A 19,156-nucleotide genomic window follows, 5' to 3' on the forward strand; every position below is an offset into this window, starting at 1 on the left:
AGAAAGATGGCTCTTTAGGGCTTGGCTCTTTGAAACCCAACTTTTCTTGTCCGGCATGTAGTTCCAAGAATAGTTTATTATCCATTGAGAAGTTGTGGCATCTGCTGCTCATTCCTTTGACACTTTCTTTAGCTTATTTTATGGAAAAAAATTCTGGGATAAGCTTGTGAGAGCCTAACAGGAGTCTGTCATCCATAGTTAATTCTCCTACTCGTCTCTCTTTCAAAAGTGTTGTAGCAACGCAAGCTGTACAAGAGCTTACTAAATATGGGACTGGGCCTGGTTAAGTTTGAGACTGTTCGGAGACTGGAAATTCCTTTCAAAATATTATAGCAAGTTCATTAGTCAGCACTTACAGTCTCTAAATTGGCAAAGCAAATTTAATAATTGCTTAATCGCTTCTCTCTGCTTGTTTTTGCTCCTTAAAGGGATGGAGTGTTTTCTGGCCCAGATGCGAGTGCAGAAAGGAGAAATCCTGGAGAGGCTGTCAAGTGCCAGGAATTTTTCTAATATGGATGATGAGGAAAATTACTGTGCAGCAAACAAAGCAATAAGGCAGGTAAGCAAAGCACTTAAAGGCAAATATCCTGTTGTCTGTAGATGCTGTCCTTGGCAAGTACAGGATGTCATCTCAGTCCTGAGAACTGTGCAGTGTTTCAGCAGAGTGGAACTTTTCAAAACAATTTTCTGGCATGATTTTTTTTTCCCCGGGTCTGTGTCTTTTTGTAAAATTGAAGCATGCCGAGTTCAGTTCCTCTTGCTCTATGTTGAAATGAAAAACTTCTTCATCTTGAACTTTTGTATATAGTACATTGGTAGTGGCTTTCCTTTTTCAAGGAGGAGATCTGTCACACCTTCAGTTTGCGTTAAGGCTCATCAAAAACACTGCATTTTTTCCCAGGAACGTCTGCTCTACGCCATAGCAGGATACTTCATTGCCTTTTGCTTCTTTCAAACTCGTTTCTGACCATATGTAGTCACGTTATCATTTGGTGCCTGCCTCTCTCAACATTCTTTTTGATAACACGTAGATAACGCATAGCTGTTCTCTTCCAGGTATTGCATCAGTTGAAAAGGCTGGGAAAGGTCTGGCAAGATGTCCTTCCGGTGAACGTATACTGCAAGGCTATGGGAACTTTACTGAACACAGCTCTCACAGAGATTGTCACTAGGATTGCTGCCCTAGAGGTAACTGCATGAGATGGACATGGCAGCTATAGGGTGGTGTGAACAGCTAGCATTCGCGACCTCTAGAAGTTCCTTCCAAGATCAGGTTTCAGGGGAACAGTAATCTTTCACAGAAATTGTAATTGTGGTCCTGTCTATGAGAAGCGTTCAAGATACCAATAACTTGCATCCAGTTGGAGACCATATATACTCTTACAGCGATACCATGACTCTAGTCAAGGGGAGAGTCAGGGAAGCAGCTGTGATTTCATCTTAATTTGGATTTAGGTGTGTCACTCCTACTATAAACTTTTCTATCAATCGATCTCTTTCTTTGTTCAGGGTACAGGAGTTAACTGTTGTCTCCAGCGCTTTCTATCTGCGCATCTCTATGGAACCTCTCCATCCTATTTAGGCACCAGGTGCCAAAATACCCGTGGCATTCCAAACTGAAATTCTTTCCTGCTTAAATCTCCATTCGACTCCCGGCACTGTGTTTAAGTGATTGTCAGGTTCCGTTAGGTCAAGTACAACTATGCTGTGACGTTTCTTAATTAAAAGATGTTTTCACAGTAAATGATAGGCATATGTTAGTGCATCTGTTCTAGTCGTAGTTACATCCAAAGAGCCACTGTGCATTAGGCCAATACGTCCTCTTTTCCTGTAACAGCTAGTTTACAGGACGCTTGCTCAGGGTGTGCCTGCCAAAAAAGCTTGGTTTTTGTCATTGGGCTGGCAATACCTGAGCCATTTCCTTGTAAACTGTTCAGACCTTCATCGTAACACGCTTCACAGCGAAACGCTTGCTATTGTGCTCAGATACACTGTTCAGAAGCACAGCCATTTTTCCGAGGCAGTATTCTACGATTCCATGAACTCGCCAAAATAGCTATTAATGAAATAAGTTATATTAACTCGAGAATGTTAAACATGATCTAAACCGCTGCTTTCAGCTTCACGCATACGGCCTTTTTTTCGTTTCACTTACTGCTTGGCACTCCATAAATATATCTAACTGCTCCCCTGTTCACATTTGTTCAATTCTAGGATATCTCTGCAGAGGATGCAGATAGGTTGTACTCCCTCTGTAGGACCATGGTGGAGGAAGGACCCCAAGTTTTTACCCCACTACCCGAAGACGAGAAAAATAAGAAATACCAAGAGGAAGTTCCAGTCTACGTGCAGAAATGGATGACGTTCAAAGAGCTGATGATCATCCTGCAAGCCAATCTCCAAGAAATAGTAGATCAGTAGGTGTCTTCCTTTTGTTCCTTTTCAGTTAGTTCTTCACTTCAGTAACAGGGAGCGGGGAAGGGGTCCGACATCAGCAGGGCACCGCACTCGGGGGACTCTGCTCAGATGAAAGGCGGTCACCGTTAAAAAGGATCACGTAAGTGCTCCTGGGGCTGTTCCTTGGCTGTGTGTTTATAGCCCATTTCAAGCTTGCTCATATATGCAGCTGCCCCCTGCAAAGGAAAAGGCAACGGTGAAAAACCAGGGGCCATGGGAGAGCCAACCACAGAGCGATTTTGCATCCTCCTTGGCTTCTCTCCAAGTTCAGAAGTGTTTCACAGGACGCAGTCTGGCATTTTGCGAGCTGCTTTTGACGTTAGTGGTGCCTTGCTGCTGCAGTGGTTCCACACGATTGGCCTCTGCTTGTTAGATGCTGTTTCTTGTTTCTTTTAGCTTGCAAGGGGGGTCCATCTGAATTACACGTGCATAATTGCTTCTATTACTTTAGTTGGCACGAATTATCAGAAGCTAGACATTCCCTCTTCACAGCTGCCTCACGCATCTGAATGGCAAGAAAACATACCGTCCTCAGCAGGCTAACCTGAAAAGGTACCAGCCACGGAGAAGGCACAATAGGGCGGGCAGTTGCTCTTCTCTGCCCTGCTCATTGCTGCTGTTGGAACTGTGCTACACGCCAAAGGTTCCCAACTCTACTTCCACCTGGGCATAAACCACTTTTTTTTTTTCCTCCTGTTGTTTGGGAGGTGAATGGGAATTTTGCAGACAGGCTTTAGACTTACTTTGGAGGAGGAAAAGGTGCAGTTTGTAAAGAGTGCAGAAATAGTCTCACAACCCGTTGCTTTATATACCTAGCTAAACAATTCTGGACTGAAGTTGCATACAGCCAACGGGCTGCTAGCTGGATCTGTTGTGCCTTTGGACTTCCTACTCTAGCGAGTGCGCAGAAGGCTCGTTTTAATATGACGTTTCTGTGCAGTTTGGTTAAATAAAGATCTTTCTCTCCCATGTAGGTGGGCGGATGGGAAGGGGCCTCTTGCAGCTGAATTTTCTGCAGCCGAAGTGAAGAGTCTGATCCGCGCCTTGTTCCAGAACACAGAAAGGAGAGCAGCAGCACTGGCCAAAATTAAGTAACTCTGTTTACTCCTACACATTGCATCTTCTGATAAAGCAAGAACAAACTGAGTCTCTCAAATATTTTTTGGATTTGACCCTTCTTATTTGTACTGGTAGTAAAAAAGCTTAGAATTAGGTAAGTACTTCCTAGAGGCTTGACTGAGGGAAAAGAAACTTTTCCTAGCTCAGTGTTCGTAGGGCAAAACAGGATGGCTCTGTGAGTCTGGGACCAGAAAAAAATCTAAGGTGGGCAATACACAGACACTAACTGCTTATGCTCCCTCTGGTTTGGGCTTGAAAACTCATATCTCCTGCCATGCTCTCCAGAGGTTTCTATCCAGATGGAAGTTCTCCTTCACGAGCTGGTGGGTGTAGAGTCCTGGTGAAGAAGAGATGCTTTTCGTGATGTTTGCTAATGTGCATTCTGTAAGATTTCATCTTCCCGTTAAGCCCAGCATAGGGAAATAAATCAAATCTTGTATCCAACATCTCTTCGTGAGGACAGGCACTGCTGTCAAATGGGCCTCATGCAAGGCGCTGTATAATGTCATCTCAAGCTCGCTTGCTCGAGGGTCTTGTAGAAGGATTTTATTTCTCAGTAGTGAATCTTAATCTATGCAGTTTTACATCAGGGGACATGTAGCCCCTTTGTGTCTTACCTCTTCTGTCCCTGCAAAATTACGTATGAAACCCACAGACTTTGGTAGCTTTTGATATCCTTCCAAGAACGCTGAAGTGCCAAAGTTTGCTCTTTCCCACCTCAGGTTTCCCTGAAGAGAGTAAAAATTCAGGGGCAGGACTGAGATCCTCTTCTGAGTGAACTGTTTATCAAGTCACAGGGTTTTGCACAAATGGCAAAATTCCTCATGGCTTTATTTCTCATGGAAAATAGCTTAAAACTGACTTAGAATTTTTCAGTCTCACTTTGCCAACTGCACAAGCCAGTTCAGCTCCTTCCTTTACCTTTTTTGTTGGGCGTGAACTAGGTAGGTCTGGCATCTGTTGTCTTTCTGGTATTAATTTTCTGTCCTTTAAGAATAGCGAGAGAAGTGTAAATGAATGTGAAAAGGGAACGAAATGCGCACTCATGGCATTACAAAAGGCTATGTTTGAGACTGAGAAACGTACATTTCTTTTAATTGAAAAGCTCACCAAGAGCATTCATTAGAACGTACCCAGAGGCCAAGATGCGCCAGTTGCTGCACACATGGAACAAAGCATTTCCTACCGCGTAGTGCTTACAGCCTGCTTACAGAAGTTTTGTTCACAGAGCTTAGTGTTTTCATCTGTTATCTACTGTTCTACCCCCTTTCATTTGCACTTTTGTCTGACTTCTGTTCACACATCTCCAAGCATTTGTGCCGGGCCTGAAGAATCACAGCTGGTTTTCACATTGCACCTAAATCACTGCGGAACTGAAGGGCCGTTCTGCTGGCCATGGCAGCCGAGCACAGCCACGGCAGGTGGTGAGGAGACCCTTCTGTTTCTGGCTTTAACTGGCATAGGGAGAGGGCAGATGCATTCAAATTGGCAGTTAGGCTGAGCCCAGCACATGGGAATGCAGCAAGGAAGGGAGGTATCGAAGCAAAATCTGACTGCCACTTCAAACTCCAGCCTTTTCTTCCCCTCCAAGTAATTTACCTGAAGGCTGCGAGTGTTCCCGTAGCACTTGCATCTCATGGGATCCCCTGCCTCTTTACACACGGCAATCAAAAAACCCGCATATTTTGAAAAACACCACTTCTCCCATGTGGATTGTTCACAGAAATGTAATTTGCTATTTTCTTTAATAAACTATTTATACTGAGCGCGTCTTCTAGTGTTGTCTGGGGATTCCCTTAGGGTTATATTAACACCATATGAATTAGTCCTCAACCGTTCTCCACTTACTATGTGGAAAGGGGCAAAGTGGTGCTCTGTGAAGTCTCTCCTTGCCTTGTTTCTAGTAGAACTAGTCAAAAAAAGAAAGATAAATAGGAATCAGTACCATAAAAGAGGTTCCCCCAGAGGTTCCCGCATCAAGGGTGAGCATAGGGTAGTGAAGGAAAGAGTGAAAACGGAATGCTAGTGTTAGGATTTGTCTATGCAACATGCGTGGCTGTGGGTCAGGCTGAACATACGCCCGCCTTTGCTCCAGCTTACCTCAGTGGTGTGATAAATCCATGGCAGGAGCTGAGCCACATTGGTATAAACCCCAGGGTGGCTGGGTTCGGCACAGCCCCGGCCCCAGCTCACGATGCCCACCAAGCGCCATGCAAATTCATCCTGGCAGACCAGGGGGCCGCCACTGTCGCCCTGCAAGACAGAGTAAGGTCTAACGACGCAGCTCTGCCCCACTGGCAGCCGGGACACGGAGCAGGCTGGCTTCTCCCACGCGGCTTTGTTCCATCAGCCGTACAAGCAGCAGAGAGGTGGGTACAAGAAGCAGCATGTGCCTCCCTGCAAGGCTTCTGCGTTCCTTCTATACAGATAGCCAAATCTCAGCCCAACGCCGACGCACCGGGCGCTGCGGGCTCCACGCTGCAGCGCAAGATGCAACGGGCCCAGCACTACCCCTCACAGACTGTTTACTGCAAGCTATTGCCACAAAACCCAGCGTTTTCCGGAGCACAACGTATCGGTCCTTTCCACACCCGCCACGCGCACCCAGCGTGTGCCAGTCGCTCCCTCCCGTTACCTGGCACGCGTCTGTTCTCCCACGCGCGTAGCCGGCACACAGCATCCTGGCAGTGATCTCGCCCGAGTACATGCACGAGCTATTGCACATCTTGGTGCCGATTAAGGGAACGAGTGCTTCCTGCAGCGTCTCAGTAACCTGCGCTGGGGAGGGAGAAAGAGAAGTCAGAAGGGAAACAAGACCTGCAGGGAGCAAAAGGGGAAGAGCAGGGCATGAGCTGGAGAAGTCAGAAGATAGGGAAGATGGGATTACCCTGTGGGATTAAACACGGCTGGGCCCCCAGCTGCGGATGTGGGGTGCAGAGCTGCTGGAGCAGGGATGGGATGAAGGCAGGAGGTGGCATTTGCAAGATCACATGCGGCACGGAAGGGGCTGGACAGGGCCGGCGGGGAGCATGGCGAAAGCCCCCCGTCAGTGCCGAGCAGCAGGGACGAGGTGGGAGCTTACCCTGGTCTGGTCTGGTATAGCCCCAGCCGGAGACCCAACACTGCGTGCCCTGGAAGAGGTCCCGGCGGGAGGGCGGCAGACACACAGCACGGACGGCACCTGGTAAGAAGGCGATGGGTGAGTGCCAAGCCAGCAGGGACAGCTTCGTGCTGTGCCGAGCACGAGCAGCCGGGGAAGGGCTGCGGAGCCATCAGCCCGCAGAGCCGCTCAGCCTGGCACGTCGCAGTGAAAGGCTCTCGGGCCAGGCGCTCTGGAGCCTTCAGCTCCCACAGCCGCTTTCCCAGTAATTCACAGCTCTGGCATAGTTCCAAACACCGCGCTGCCGTGCGCGTTGCCTCCCAGGTGCCAGGCTGGATATCCTTAAAGAGCTGCTCTGAAACGGCAGGTTCAGAAGAGGCTGGGTTTCGGCCATTGCTTAATTGTGGGATACGACAGACACCTCCACAGATGGGAGGAGGACACAACAGCATCTTACCTGAGAAATTCAGGGGGGCTTGGAGCTTCAGCAGAGCAATGTCGTAGTCGAGGCTATCGTCATCATAAAGCGGGTGGTAAATTATTTTCCTTACCAATACCCCGGCCTCCTGCTTGATCGAGCCGTGGGTGACAACGCCTGCGAAAACCAGCCAGGCGGAGGCTTGAAGCTGCCTGTAACTGAGCGGAAACACAGCGTGCCTCGTACCGCGGGCCAACGAGCGCCAAGGCCTGGGACGAGAGCGGCGACGCAGCGCCTCCGAGGCTGGGCACGGGAGAGCCCGGAGCTACCTGCGCACGCAGTGAGCCGCCGTGACGATCCATTCGCGTGCCAGCACGGAGCCTCCGCAGCGGTGCCGGGAGCCGCGGTACAGGCTGACCTGCCAGGGCCAGCGCCCTGCGGGCGCGGCCGCCCCCCCGACCACCCGCGCAGCGCCGGGGCGCAGCCCGCACTCTGCAAGGCGGCCGGGGAGCGCGGCTTAGGCAAAGCTCCAGGAGCCAGACCCGCACGTGGGAGGGTGAGGGAAGCGGGAGCGAAGAAACAGCTAGGTCCAGGCAGAGATCCCGGGGACGCAGGAGGGGAGAGGGGCACTCACCTGAGCACTTCAGAGCCACAACTCGACCCGATTCACAGCGGCTCCTGCGTGGGAATAAGCCTCTGGTCAGAATAGACATGAACCAAAGTCCCCGGAGCACTCAGGAGCTCCAGGAGCTGTGGCAGTCCCCAGAGGGGCTGCTTACTGCACAGCACCAGGATGGTTTCCTATGCTCTTAAGCCTGAAAAAAACGCCTGTTTCAGCCCCACCAGCAAACTCTGTGTCTCCCAGAGCTGCCCTTACCTGACCTGCCACATGTCTTCCAGGCTGCCTTCCTGGTGGGATCTCACCTGAATGAACTCCTGTGTGTCGTTCACCTTGACGTCCGTCAGGTTCACTCCCTTCTGATGGGTCATTCTGCAGAAGGACAAGTAAGTGTCCCCAGGAAGGGAACATTCCTGACCTGCTAGGGGGTCAGGAACGTAACCCTGCCACGGGAACAACAGTCCCTGGCAGCCAGGAATGAACCTCCTTGTCAGGGAGGATCTTCTGCAGCTCTTCTCGCAGGTCCCCACGCCAGCCGAGCCCCACTTCCCGCCCTGCGTTCACCAGGGAGCCATGCGATCCGGCACTGCTGCCCTGACAAACCTCCCAGCCTTCGAGCACCGGCTTTTGCCACGGTCATCCCCCGCGGGAAAAGGGCGAGCAGGGGTCGAAGCGGCCGCCTCTGCCATGCCCACCTGAGATACCCGAGCTGCCGGCAGAGCAGGGTGCCCAGGGAGAGACTCCAGTGCTCGTGGCATGCCAGGAGCCAGCCAGGACGGCCCTCCACCTCTGCTTCCAGCAAGGAGTTTGCCACGTTTATTCTGAAAGACACTAAAGCCATTCCATTAGAGACAACCTGCAAGCTCCCTTCCTTGCAGTGTTTTGTGCAGGGCCAGCACCGTGGCTGGTAATACACGCCTAAAGCAAAAAAACCCACCCAACCAAACCCCAAAGCCCCAGAGAAAGCAATTAGAAACTGTATCTGCATCTTCCAGTGCCTGCATGGCAGCTCTGCTGAGTGACTGCATGCAAAGGAGTCCGGCAAGAGTTGCCTTCGCTGTCGGATGACTCCACGCAACGAAGCCGTAACTCTGGGGAATGCAGCGGGACTTCAAAGCAAAGCGAGACAATCGCAAAATACAGCTGGAAGAAGCTAGTGGATCAGCAGGAGATATTTCTTGCTAAAGAGCATCTTTTCTGTTCTTGCAGGGCTTGGCAGGCACTGTCCTGCACACCGCTCCCCTCTCCCCATCCTCTATGGCAGCGAGCAAAGACAGAAACCTCTTCTGGGAGCCCCACGGACCACGGCGTCGTCCTCTTCACCGTCACTGCACGCGGGGACCGCATCTGGCTCCTGCAGCAGGGTGAAGCCCTGGTCTGGCTGAGGCTTTTTCAGGTGTTTCACTTCAGGAAACAGAGAAGGGGGTGGAGGTGGACTCACACAGCCCGGGCAGCATCCGAGGATGCACGGTGTCGTGAACGATCCTGCACTGCCCACTGGAAGAGGCGAAAAGCCTCTCAACGGGCACAGCTGCAGCTTGCTACTGGGACCACAGCCACCAGCAGAGCCCACACCAGCCATGTCCCCCCGACCCAAGCCACAGGTCCCCGCCGCTGCCGCCTCTGCTGCTGGCGCCCCAAAGTCGCTCGCCCGCGGCGGCTGGCCCTGCCCGCGGCAGCAGGGCCGTCCCGCAGCAGACACTGACCTAGGAGCCATGCCCCCACTGCTGTCCCCGCCAGCAGCCCAGCGGCCCCGAGCAGCAGGAACAGCCTCCTGACGGTGCAGAGAGTTTTGAGAGATGCATTAGCAGAATCTTTAAGAAACAGAGGAGGAGAGAGGATTAACGTGGTCTCATCTGTCTCACAGCACTACCAGCCCCTGGGCGGTTACGCGCCTGTTCCCAGGACTCGCCCAGTCCTTTCCCGCAATGCCAGGAGGAAGCCAGCCAAGGCCACAGGCTCTGCAGGAGGTTGAGACTCGGAGAGCCCCCCTGTTCCCAAAGCCCATAAAGAGCTCACCCACCGCATCCCGGGCAGGCCCGGGTCCTCCTCGCTTCCCTCCTCGGCTCCACTGTCGGGCTCTTGCGGCTTTGCGCGGCGTCCTCCTGGGCGCGAGGCGGGTTGTCGGGGAGCCGCTCCGCTAAGGCTGGGCTCTAGGGAAAGGCGCGGAGTCCCGGGAGCAGGTCAGCCACACAGGCCAGCTCTCGTGGAGGGGGACAAGCGTCAAGCGCCGACACCGCTGCCCAGGCCGGCTGCTGCAGCAGGGGGGACGGCGAGGAAGCACTTCTCACCATGGCGGCACGGAGCGGCGGCCGAGCCCCGGGAGCCAAGCGCAAGGGTCTCCCGCGAACCAGCTCGGGTTTCCCTCCGCACGGTGCCGTGCACGCGCGCCGCACAGCGCCCGCGGCCACGCCGAAGGCCCTCCTTGTTTCAGGCCCCCCCTCCCGGCTGACAAGGCCCTCGCAGCGGGTGGGGGCGGTTGCTCGGCAGCCCCCCACGGGCGCGCGCCGCCCAGGCCGGGGAGCCCCAGGGGAACGCTCCCGTGCCTCGCCGGCTCGCTGCGAGCCACATCAGCAGCTGCTGAGCGGCCTCAGCTCTCAAACCCCCCTTCCACCTGCTGCCCCCCCTTACCCCTCCCGTGGTTTCGCTCAGCTGCCATACGAGAAGCACCGAGGGCCGCCGAGGAGCGGCGGCAGCCCCCGGGCCGGCGGTGCGAGCGGGGGGCCACAGGCCGGCCGGCGGCGGGCGCCGAGGCACGGACAGACCCTGGCACGGGCGGGGGAAGGCCGCTGACCAACCGCTCCGTCTTAGCGGCTACGTTCAGGGACACAAGACCCTGGGGAAGAAAGTGTCCTAAGCTGGAAAAAGAGCAGAAAAGAGCCTGCGGCAGCTCTTCATCACCCTCACATCTCAAGCCAAGTGCCTGCCAGCTGCGACGCGTGAAGGACAACTTCCCTGCCCACACGCTGCGTTAGGGATGCGCTGGCGAGGGCCGGTGGCCCCCGATACTCAGCGATGCTCTCCCCACCCCGTGTGCATGGAGACCTCCAGGGAAACAGCCCCACCTCCCCCGGTGCTGGATTTTCCCTGTGGTCTTTTGGCTGTCGCACACAGAGCAATAAAGATCAAACAGCGGCTCTCAGTTCGGCTTCTGATTTTCCACGCAATTCCTTGCTGCTGAAAGATGCCAGGCCGGCCCCCTGCGGGAAGGGAATACTTTCTGACCCGTGGCTTGGGTACCGGCTGTCCCATGCTGGGGCACGAGGTGCTCTTCTTACCAACGCAGAGCTCTCGCAGCAGAGGTGAACAGAAATCGCTTGCGCTGCCGCGTCCGCTCTTTTTCCTCTGACCCAGCAGATGCTCCACCGCAGTCGTCGCGCCCGAGGCCGGTGAGGGCTGCTAGACCCCAGCGGGCACGCTGGGCTGGACGGGAACCGGGCAGGGACAGGACCGGGATCGCCGCCCTTGCGTTACCCAGGAGAGCGAGGGGAAAACCACGCCGAAGCTCAGGGATGCCCGGGCAACAGATGAAGTAGCCACAGCCGAGGCTACGAGAGCTCACCCGTTCGGCTGGAGGCAGAGGCCAAGCTCAGAGCAGCGGAACACACAACCCGCCTTGGGCGAACCTGCCTCTTGCCTGCCTGGCACTAGAGACCGCCCTGACTGGAGCCCGCTCACAAATGTCAATGAATTTTTAATGCTATTTACTCAAGGAAACTCCTATGAATATTTCGTGACAGCCCTGCCTCGCCGGTTCAGGCGGAGGTTTCGTGCTGTCGATGAGCAGCACCGTGTGCGCTCTACCACAACCTAAGCCGTGCCGAGCAGCAGGCGCGGCCACGGGCTCCCGGAGAGCAGGCAGACATGCCAGCACCACGGGAGCCGCATGCTGCAATGCCACTCGCCATCCCTGAGGTGGGCTCCTTTGACAGCCTTGCAACCACCCGGCTGCTGTGGAAACTGTTTGTTTTTGGGGGGGTTTTTTGGGGTTTTTTTGGTGTGGATTTTTTTTTCTCCAGCCCCCCCACCCCATTTAGCGATCAGGCCAGAGCTGAGAGGCAATGGACAAGGCTGCAGAAGCGCCCCAAATCACAACCTTGGCTCAGTGGCGGGGCTGTACCTGGTGGCACTGGAGCGTCTCCTCAGCCTGCGAGGACTGCAGATGGTGCTGGAGGACCAGGGAGCACCAGCGGGAGACACCCGGCGTGCAGGAACCAGCCCGAGAGCCCTCTGCTGCCGAGCACCAGCCCAAGGTGGCTGCAGGGCCAGCCCAGGTCAGCCCCCTCCGAGCATCCCAAGCCCTGGGGCGGTTGGAAAGCCGACCTTTGCCAAAGTTAAATGAAGATGCAAGCTGTGACCACAGCCAGCAAAACGCAAACGCCTTCCCTCCAAGCAACAAAACGCAATGAGCGGGTATCGGTCTGTGCAAGGAAAATGGTGAAACAGAGCAAATTCCAAAATGATACAGCAGTGGCAGTTAAAAGAAGTAAGACACATCAATCGGCCTATACTACCGTGCTGCTGAGTCACGCTCATTTTTTCTTTTAAAACTCATTAGAAGATGATCAATATTTCCACCAATTCTGCTTGCCCGCAAATAAAAAACATAGTGACTAAAATGAGAGCTTTCAAAATTAAACATTGGCGCACAGATGAGAACAGTAGGAAGGAGAACAGCGTTGTAGCTTTTTCCTCCTAGTTTTCCTCATTTTTCTGTGGTTCTTTAGAAAAGCAAAATAAAAAAGCAGCAGTAGTGATGACATTGACAGCCACCGAAAGGCCCACGTGTTACATGAACCCCTGACAAGTGGCACAGCTGCTGTGAAGCATAAGACGTTTCCTTTACCGTTTTTCTAACTTATTCCCATCGAAATCCCTTTTCCCACCCGAGAGCCGCAGAGCAACAAGCCAGATGTTGGCTCGTGCTGCTCGAACACCAAAGCCGACAAAGTCACAGCACAGCAACGCGAAGATCTGGCCTACAGTTGTCAAGTGACATTTTGAACTTGTAGAGCAAGAAGCAAAAATTCTCTCCACTTAGTTCCGCTGCGATTAGAAAGAAAGGGCCAGGTACTGGCACAGAAAATCGCACCTTGAACACCTGACCCCGATGCATTCTTCTCCAAACTCGACTCGGAGGCTGCCGGGCACTTCCCAGCTGGGATACGAATCCAGAGCAAGCCCAGAGCTCGGCCCTTCGAGCCAGCTGCTCCGCACCAGGTGCTGCGGGGGTCTCGCAGCCCGCTCCCCGCGAGCGGTCTGCGACCCAGCCACAGCACGGCCTGGGAAGAGGGGCTGCCCTGGACGCTGCGGCTCTTCGGCTCTGCGTTACCAGGGACTTCATGGATATGGATCGCGGCTGCTGCCGGGGGTTTTGTGGTAGCGGCACAAACTGTGCCCTTGTGTGCTGGGTGCAGGACAAACGAACGGAGAACCAGTCTCCTCCCAACACGCTTTCACCCTGGGGTGAGTTTTAGCCCACATGCCCAATACATGAAATTTTCAGCGCAGCTTTAACAGCCAGTTGCTGAATAGCTCGTACTTTAATTCTTTGTTTTAGCCTGTGCTCAGATTGCTCCATCCTTTCCCATACAAAAGCTGAGCTCCTCCTTGAGGATTTTGCCAGAGGGACCCCAAGCCTCCAAAACAGTGTTGGGCGGGGGGTGAAAATCAGTTTCTCTCATCAGGCTTTAAAGCATTTCTCATTGATACAGGTTCTGCCTCTTGTCTCAAGTTGTTTCAGAAGCCTTCCTGCAGGCTCTGAGCTCTCCCATGCGGACAGTCACAGCTGGACAGCCCTGGCAGCAGCAAAACAGCAGTTCAGTTTTAATTAGGGCTGGGAGCTCCCAGCAATATTCGCTGGATTCAATGTCTCAGACTGCACCCAAGTGAGGCGTCTTCCTTACGGGTGCCAAGCGAGCTTGCCTTTCGAACAGCAGCAGGTAAGCTCCTGGTCTGTGCCCCAAGGGAGACTCGGTGTTTAAGTTCCTCCATATGAAGCACCGAAGTCGCAGACTACCCGTGCAAAACCCTGCAAGTCTGAAAAAAATCTCCGTCCTTACCCCGGGGGAACTCAGGGAGAGGAGATCCAATAAAAAGCAGCCAAGCAAACATCAAGCAAGGCAGGATTGATTTGATCTAGGACAACAGCACATTCAATCTCTTACTCCCACACTGCAAAAAGCTCTGCAGCAGCTGGGGGCAGGGGTGGAGGGGGGCGAGGAACATCATCTATTTCATCCAGGGTATCCCGCCCGTTCCGTCCGCTTGGTAGAAATCGTGGCATAAAACTACGCGCCAAGGGGAGCTGGTGCCGCGAGAGACGGTGCGACGAGCAAGCGCTCGCCGGGCAAGCGCCGCGTTCGAGGGGAGGGCAGAGGCGCGCCGCGGCAGCGCGAGCCGGTGCCGGGCGGGAGGCTGCGCTCCTACGATTAACCGAGGAGCGGGAGAGACTCGGGCGTGCTGAGCACGCGAGCGCAACTGCGGGAGCTCCCACCCGGCTCCCGGGGGCTGCAGGGGAGACCCCGGCCTCTCCTGCCGCTCGCGGCCCGGCGGAGCAGCTTTTCAGGCACCGCTGCCAGCGGCGGCCCAAGGAAGCTTCGCGCCGGCGGCTCTGAAGAACGCTGAAGAGTCCGGAGCTCCGCAGGGGCGAAGGCTTGCGTCCGCCCTGCCCCGCGTATGCCTGGCGTCTCTTTGCGGGAAAGCTGACAAAAATCCCTGGATTGCTCCCGCCCTGGCCCAAACAGGGCTGTGCCCAGTGCTCTACAGGGTGCTCTCGTGAGACGGAAGGAGGCAACGTGGCCGCCACCTCAGGGCATCCCGCCGCCCGGGCCTCTTGCCTTCTGTTGGATCATTTCCTTCCTTACCTCATTTCTTGTCTTTCTCCCTTTCGTCTCCTATCTAATGAAAGTGCTTCTCTGGGAGAGAAGGCAGCTGCTGCAAGCCTGTAATGAGAGAAATGGCCAAAAGCAACAGCCTAACACCTGCCTAATCCCGGTAGCAGTCTGCCAAATCTCGTAAGGGATGATGAGTCCTGGATGCCCGGACTGTGTTTTCCCAGCAGTGACGCTGTGGTGACTAAACACAGTATTAATAAACTCCCAAAAGCCTTCCAACCCCCACAGACCCCAAGTGTCTCCTAACCCTTTTTCACCACTATCTGCCTGTCCCCAGCCCCATTTATGACCATCTCTAACAGGATTTGGGTATCTCTGGAAGGAAGGTCAGGCAGCTTGCCCTAGACCTGCCGTTGCAGTCACGGCGGAGTTTGATCTCAGACTCAGGTCATCATAGGAAATAAGAGCTGCCAGACCAGATCCGACTAACCACCCCTCTCGCCTCACATCTTCTCTCCAAGAGAGGCCGATATCCCAAGCCTCATAACGGGAAATTACTCACTAGGACTCTTTTTAACCTTAGGCAGTGGGATTTACTGACGTGAAGGAAGATAGCTTATCCTGTACGTATTTACCATGTTTATTACCTGTATGCATTTGCCCGTTTAATGGAGCTGCACATCTTTCCATATTCCACAGAAAGATCCAGTCCTATTTGGACGTTTCCACAGCATAAAAAGTTGTTACTCTAAGCTTGACACGTCGTCACCACGTCGCTCATTGTAATGGTTTGTCTCAGATCCTCCGTTGTTGAAGCAATCATCCCAAAGACAGGGAATAAAGTCCTGCGTAACGTAAATCGTTAAGCAGCTCAACACTAGCCGAGGAAAAGGCTGGGGCATGCACCTGGTGACCACTAATGCCCAGAAAGGAAGAGTAAATTGCCTCCCTCATTGCTGCCGGCTCCCGGTACCCGCTCTGGGCCACCTTGCCTAGCGGTTTGGATCTGCCCTGGCGCCTGACTCAGAAGCCCAGAGGTTGCCGCAGGCAGGAGGGAAAGGGTTGACCCAAGAGCTTCCACACATGGCGGGTTAGCTCGTCCTTCCCGTTCCGTCCAGAAGTCCGGATGGACGTCTGCAGCCTCGTAGGTTCGCTCCGCATGACGGGACCTGTACTTCACTTATGGCCATGGGCGAGTACTTGCCCGCTTATCAGTCGTTCTCCGTGAGACCAGGATCACGCTGATAAGACTCAGCGTTTGGGCAGGGACATGGAGCGTGGGCAGCCCCACGCACTGAAAGCGGGAGAGAAAATGTTTTTGGGAAGCTACCCCCCAGGTCACGCCGCATGCCAGGTCCTGCGGACCTGCTCGCCAGCCGAATGCCGGCCCGTGCCGGACTCCCTCCACAAGCAGCGTCCCCGCCGCGGTGCGCGGCTCCCGCTCTCGGGCAGCCCTCGACCCGGCGGCAGCGACTGGCGTGATGCGTCTCCCCCCGCGGCACGGAGATGCACGCACAGCGGAAACCGGCCGCTGCCCTGCTCCGGCCTCTCTCCTGAGGCAATTTGCTACCTAAAGGCTACAGAGTTGGGAGAAGGCAATTTCAGGAAAACAAGTTTCCCTGTAGAAGGAATTGAATAGAGGAACTGCTGTAATAACCTGATACCATCACTTATTTAGAAAGCAGCTGGCACCACATGAAGCAAGTGGAGACAATTTAGGGGCAGCTCTCTGCAGGGACGGTACCACCTTCCCCAGGTCCGGGGCATGGGCAGAAGCCTCGCACGCTGCCGAAACCAGAGGCACTTGCTCCAGATGAGCAAATGCCTAGACTTCTAAGGGAAAGGGTGACAACTCACAGGTCCTCTGAACACACATCTGCCCTCACCGCCCTCCCACGTTCCCACATCTTGGGGAAGATGAGGTCTCTTGACTGTCGTTTCCTTCAGACACCTGTGCCACCCATGTAAGAACAGACATCCTGCTGGATATAAAGCAAAAGGCCAGAGACTAAGCTAAATTAAAGCCTGGAAAAGAAAATTACCTATTACAGCAGAGAAATGCTATGAGCCAGGCAGTTCTGCAGCCTGTTTTCTCATCTCTTGCTTCAGACGAGCAGAGAGAAACGTGTCCTGGCTCCCCTGGAAGCTGTAACTATGAGAAACGATGAGAAACTCAATACTAACCTTGAGCAGCGTATTTTCATTTTCTGTACCTTCTGGTTTATGACCGCCATCCTCACAGGCAACTTGTAAGATGCAGTGTTATTTGCTACTCATGCTTTTGTGCTTCTTCAGAGGACTGACAGTCAGAAGACGACTGGGCCCTGGATTCTCATCCATCGGCTAATAAATGCAGAATTTGAAGATGTCAGGGATAAAACAGTTTCATTAGCTGTATCGTGTTTCAGCACAAAGATATCCTGAGGGATTTCTGCTCAGAGATGAGTCAAAGAAGAATAATTGTGAAGGACCAATTAATATTATGTTCATTCTTCCCCGTTTTCCAACATAGTTCATGTCACTTTGTCGGCCGACTCTCTGCTCTTGCAAGTCGCTGGGGACCTGCTAAATCCCAGGAAAGAAAAAGGGAAAGACACCTCCAGGAGAGCCGACGGCATTTCTCCCTCGGCTGCACCCATACACCCTGCGGCGAGCCACAGCCTCGGTGCAGCTCCGGGGAAATTACCCCGTGGGCGGCAGTCGGCGCGCGGGACATGCGACAAACCCCGCGGCATCGCAGTAGCTGCACGGGCCGGCACAGAGCCCGAGGCACAGCTGGGTCCCGCGCTGGGCTCCACACTGCTGCCTGACAGCTTGGCTGTGACCTGGGCTCGCCTGGAGCGGGAGAGCCGCTGCGGCGGCCCCGGAACACGAGGACACAGCAGGCAGCAGGGAAGCGCCGAGCTCGGCTCTCTTGCCGGACAATCAGGCTACGCTGCATTTGTGCAAATACACAGGAACCGACGCCAGAGACCGAACCACAGTCTCGCCTCGCTTCCACTATTTTTTTTTTTTTGGCTGATTCTTGCACAATGAACCCGATTTGGTGGCTTGAGGAGCACCGCAGGGACCGGAACGACAGCGCAGCGAGCCCTGGCGGTAGGAGCCCTGTCCCCCCCAGCACAGCCGAAGCGGCCAGCGCTCAGGCTGGCTCCGCACGGCATGTCAGAGAGCCCCTCACCTGCCCAGCGCGACAGCCCGGCGTCACAGCAGCCCCCCGCCGCGGCGCTGTGCCGCTGAGGGTGGCGCAGGGAGAGGGCCAGCAGGAGCGCGGCCGGAGACGAGCCGTGACCGGGGCTGGCCTCGCGTCCCGGCCAGCGGCTGCAGCCCGGCGCAGACAGGCAGCCTGCCACGCGTGCTGTTAAATACGGCGTCCACTTGCTCTCTTCTGGCAGCCCAGATGAAGTCACTAGCTGATGTCATGGTGGCTAAAGGGCTGCCGGGTCTCGCCTGCTGCAGCACAGCGTTACCGCCCTGCTTGCGGCAGGGAGCTGGACCTGCTCTACCCAACTCCTTCCCCCATCAAAAAAACCAACAACACACCACCCCACAGAAAACACCTCGACCCTGAAGTTTTCAGCAATTTCTTAGACTCGGACCAGCCTGAGGTACACCGGGGGAAAGCGCAAGTAATCCTCGCGTTCTGCCCTGCTGAGGTTTGCAGAAGACGACCGAAAAAGACACCCAGATGCGTGAAAGTCCCCTACAGAGCAGCTATCCGAGAGCAATCAAGGACACTACAGTAGGATTAGAATTTAGCTAATAAACCCTTTCATGAGATGGCACTAATAGCCATGAGGTAACAGGTCAGGGTCGTGCAGTTGGACATGTGCTACTATCCCATGAGAGGGCAGCTAAACAATCAGATATACTTACCCGGATCCTAAAAACATCCTTCACCACACTGTCTGCAGGTACTAGCATTGCATATGCTTTTTTTTTCCTGTGCATGCCATAATTTAGGCTCTTGGGATCCTGCAGAACCAGCTTTAGCCACGGGAACCTGCCTGCATGGTGCATGGTTTGGGAGTGCTGAGAACACCCTTCCCCGCGAGTGCTTTCCAGCATGTTTAACTACGCTGTTTATTTGTGCTGCCAGGAGGTAAGGCTTGCAATAGATCGCCTCTTGGGTTGCAGACACGCCTGGCTTAGGGATAGAAAACCAGATATGGGAGAGATAATGTTCCTGAAACACCTTGCTCGTGCCCTGGTCACCACAGGACTTCCTTTCAGAAACTTTTGACTGAAAAGCACCTTCTGTATGCTCGAGTGCCATTCCGCCCCGCCTCTGCTAATCAGCATGCCACCTCCTCCTGCCTTTATCAAATAACACTTTAAGTTGTTAAATTTTATGACTCCCAAGACTCCAAGTTAGCAAGCTGCAGCAGAACCTTACGAGTTCTGGTGGTTCATAACGTCCTGATTTTCTTCTCATATACGTTTTATCCTGGAGTGTACTTGTGTCAGCATAGCTTTTTCCTTCAAGGAGTTTCTCTCTCCCCTCTATAGACTTTGTTTTGCTCCTATTCCTCCTAAGTGTATTAATAAGCTGTGATGATTTCTCCTCTCAGACTTCATTTTCCTCAGCTAAACACACTACACCAGCC

The 19,156-nt window shown here is 54.0% G+C and overlaps 2 protein-coding genes across 2 annotated transcripts in view; one reads left to right on the plus strand and one right to left on the minus strand.

Moving 5' to 3' along the window:
* Positions 1-3,552, plus strand: part of ZW10 (zw10 kinetochore protein) — a gene marked incomplete at both ends in the record, with an annotated part of 8,930 nt that extends 5,378 nt beyond the window's left edge. The window contains 4 exon segments of the mRNA XM_082009933.1: positions 429-559; positions 1,057-1,188; positions 2,215-2,417; positions 3,432-3,552. Of these exon segments, the coding sequence (XP_081866059.1) occupies positions 429-559; positions 1,057-1,188; positions 2,215-2,417; positions 3,432-3,552 (587 nt within the window).
* Positions 3,553-4,922: 1,370 nt separating this feature from the next.
* TMPRSS5 (transmembrane serine protease 5) lies at positions 4,923-16,783 on the minus strand (the record flags this gene model as incomplete). Its single annotated transcript, XM_082009935.1, has 14 exons — positions 4,923-5,030; positions 5,677-5,829; positions 6,212-6,354; positions 6,659-6,757; positions 7,134-7,312; positions 7,424-7,586; positions 7,729-7,772; positions 7,972-8,085; positions 8,409-8,631; positions 9,013-9,117; positions 9,420-9,527; positions 9,737-9,866; positions 15,754-15,843; positions 16,763-16,783. The coding sequence occupies 14 exons, from the start codon at positions 16,781-16,783 to the stop codon at positions 4,923-4,925; spliced, it is 1,680 nt and encodes a 559-aa protein (XP_081866061.1).
* Between the last annotated feature and the right edge of the window lie 2,373 nt (positions 16,784-19,156).

The sequence above is a fragment of the Phaethon aethereus genome (genome assembly GCF_964289735.1).
Source record: "Phaethon aethereus genome assembly, chromosome: 23".
Lineage (NCBI taxonomy): Eukaryota > Metazoa > Chordata > Aves > Phaethontiformes > Phaethontidae > Phaethon > Phaethon aethereus.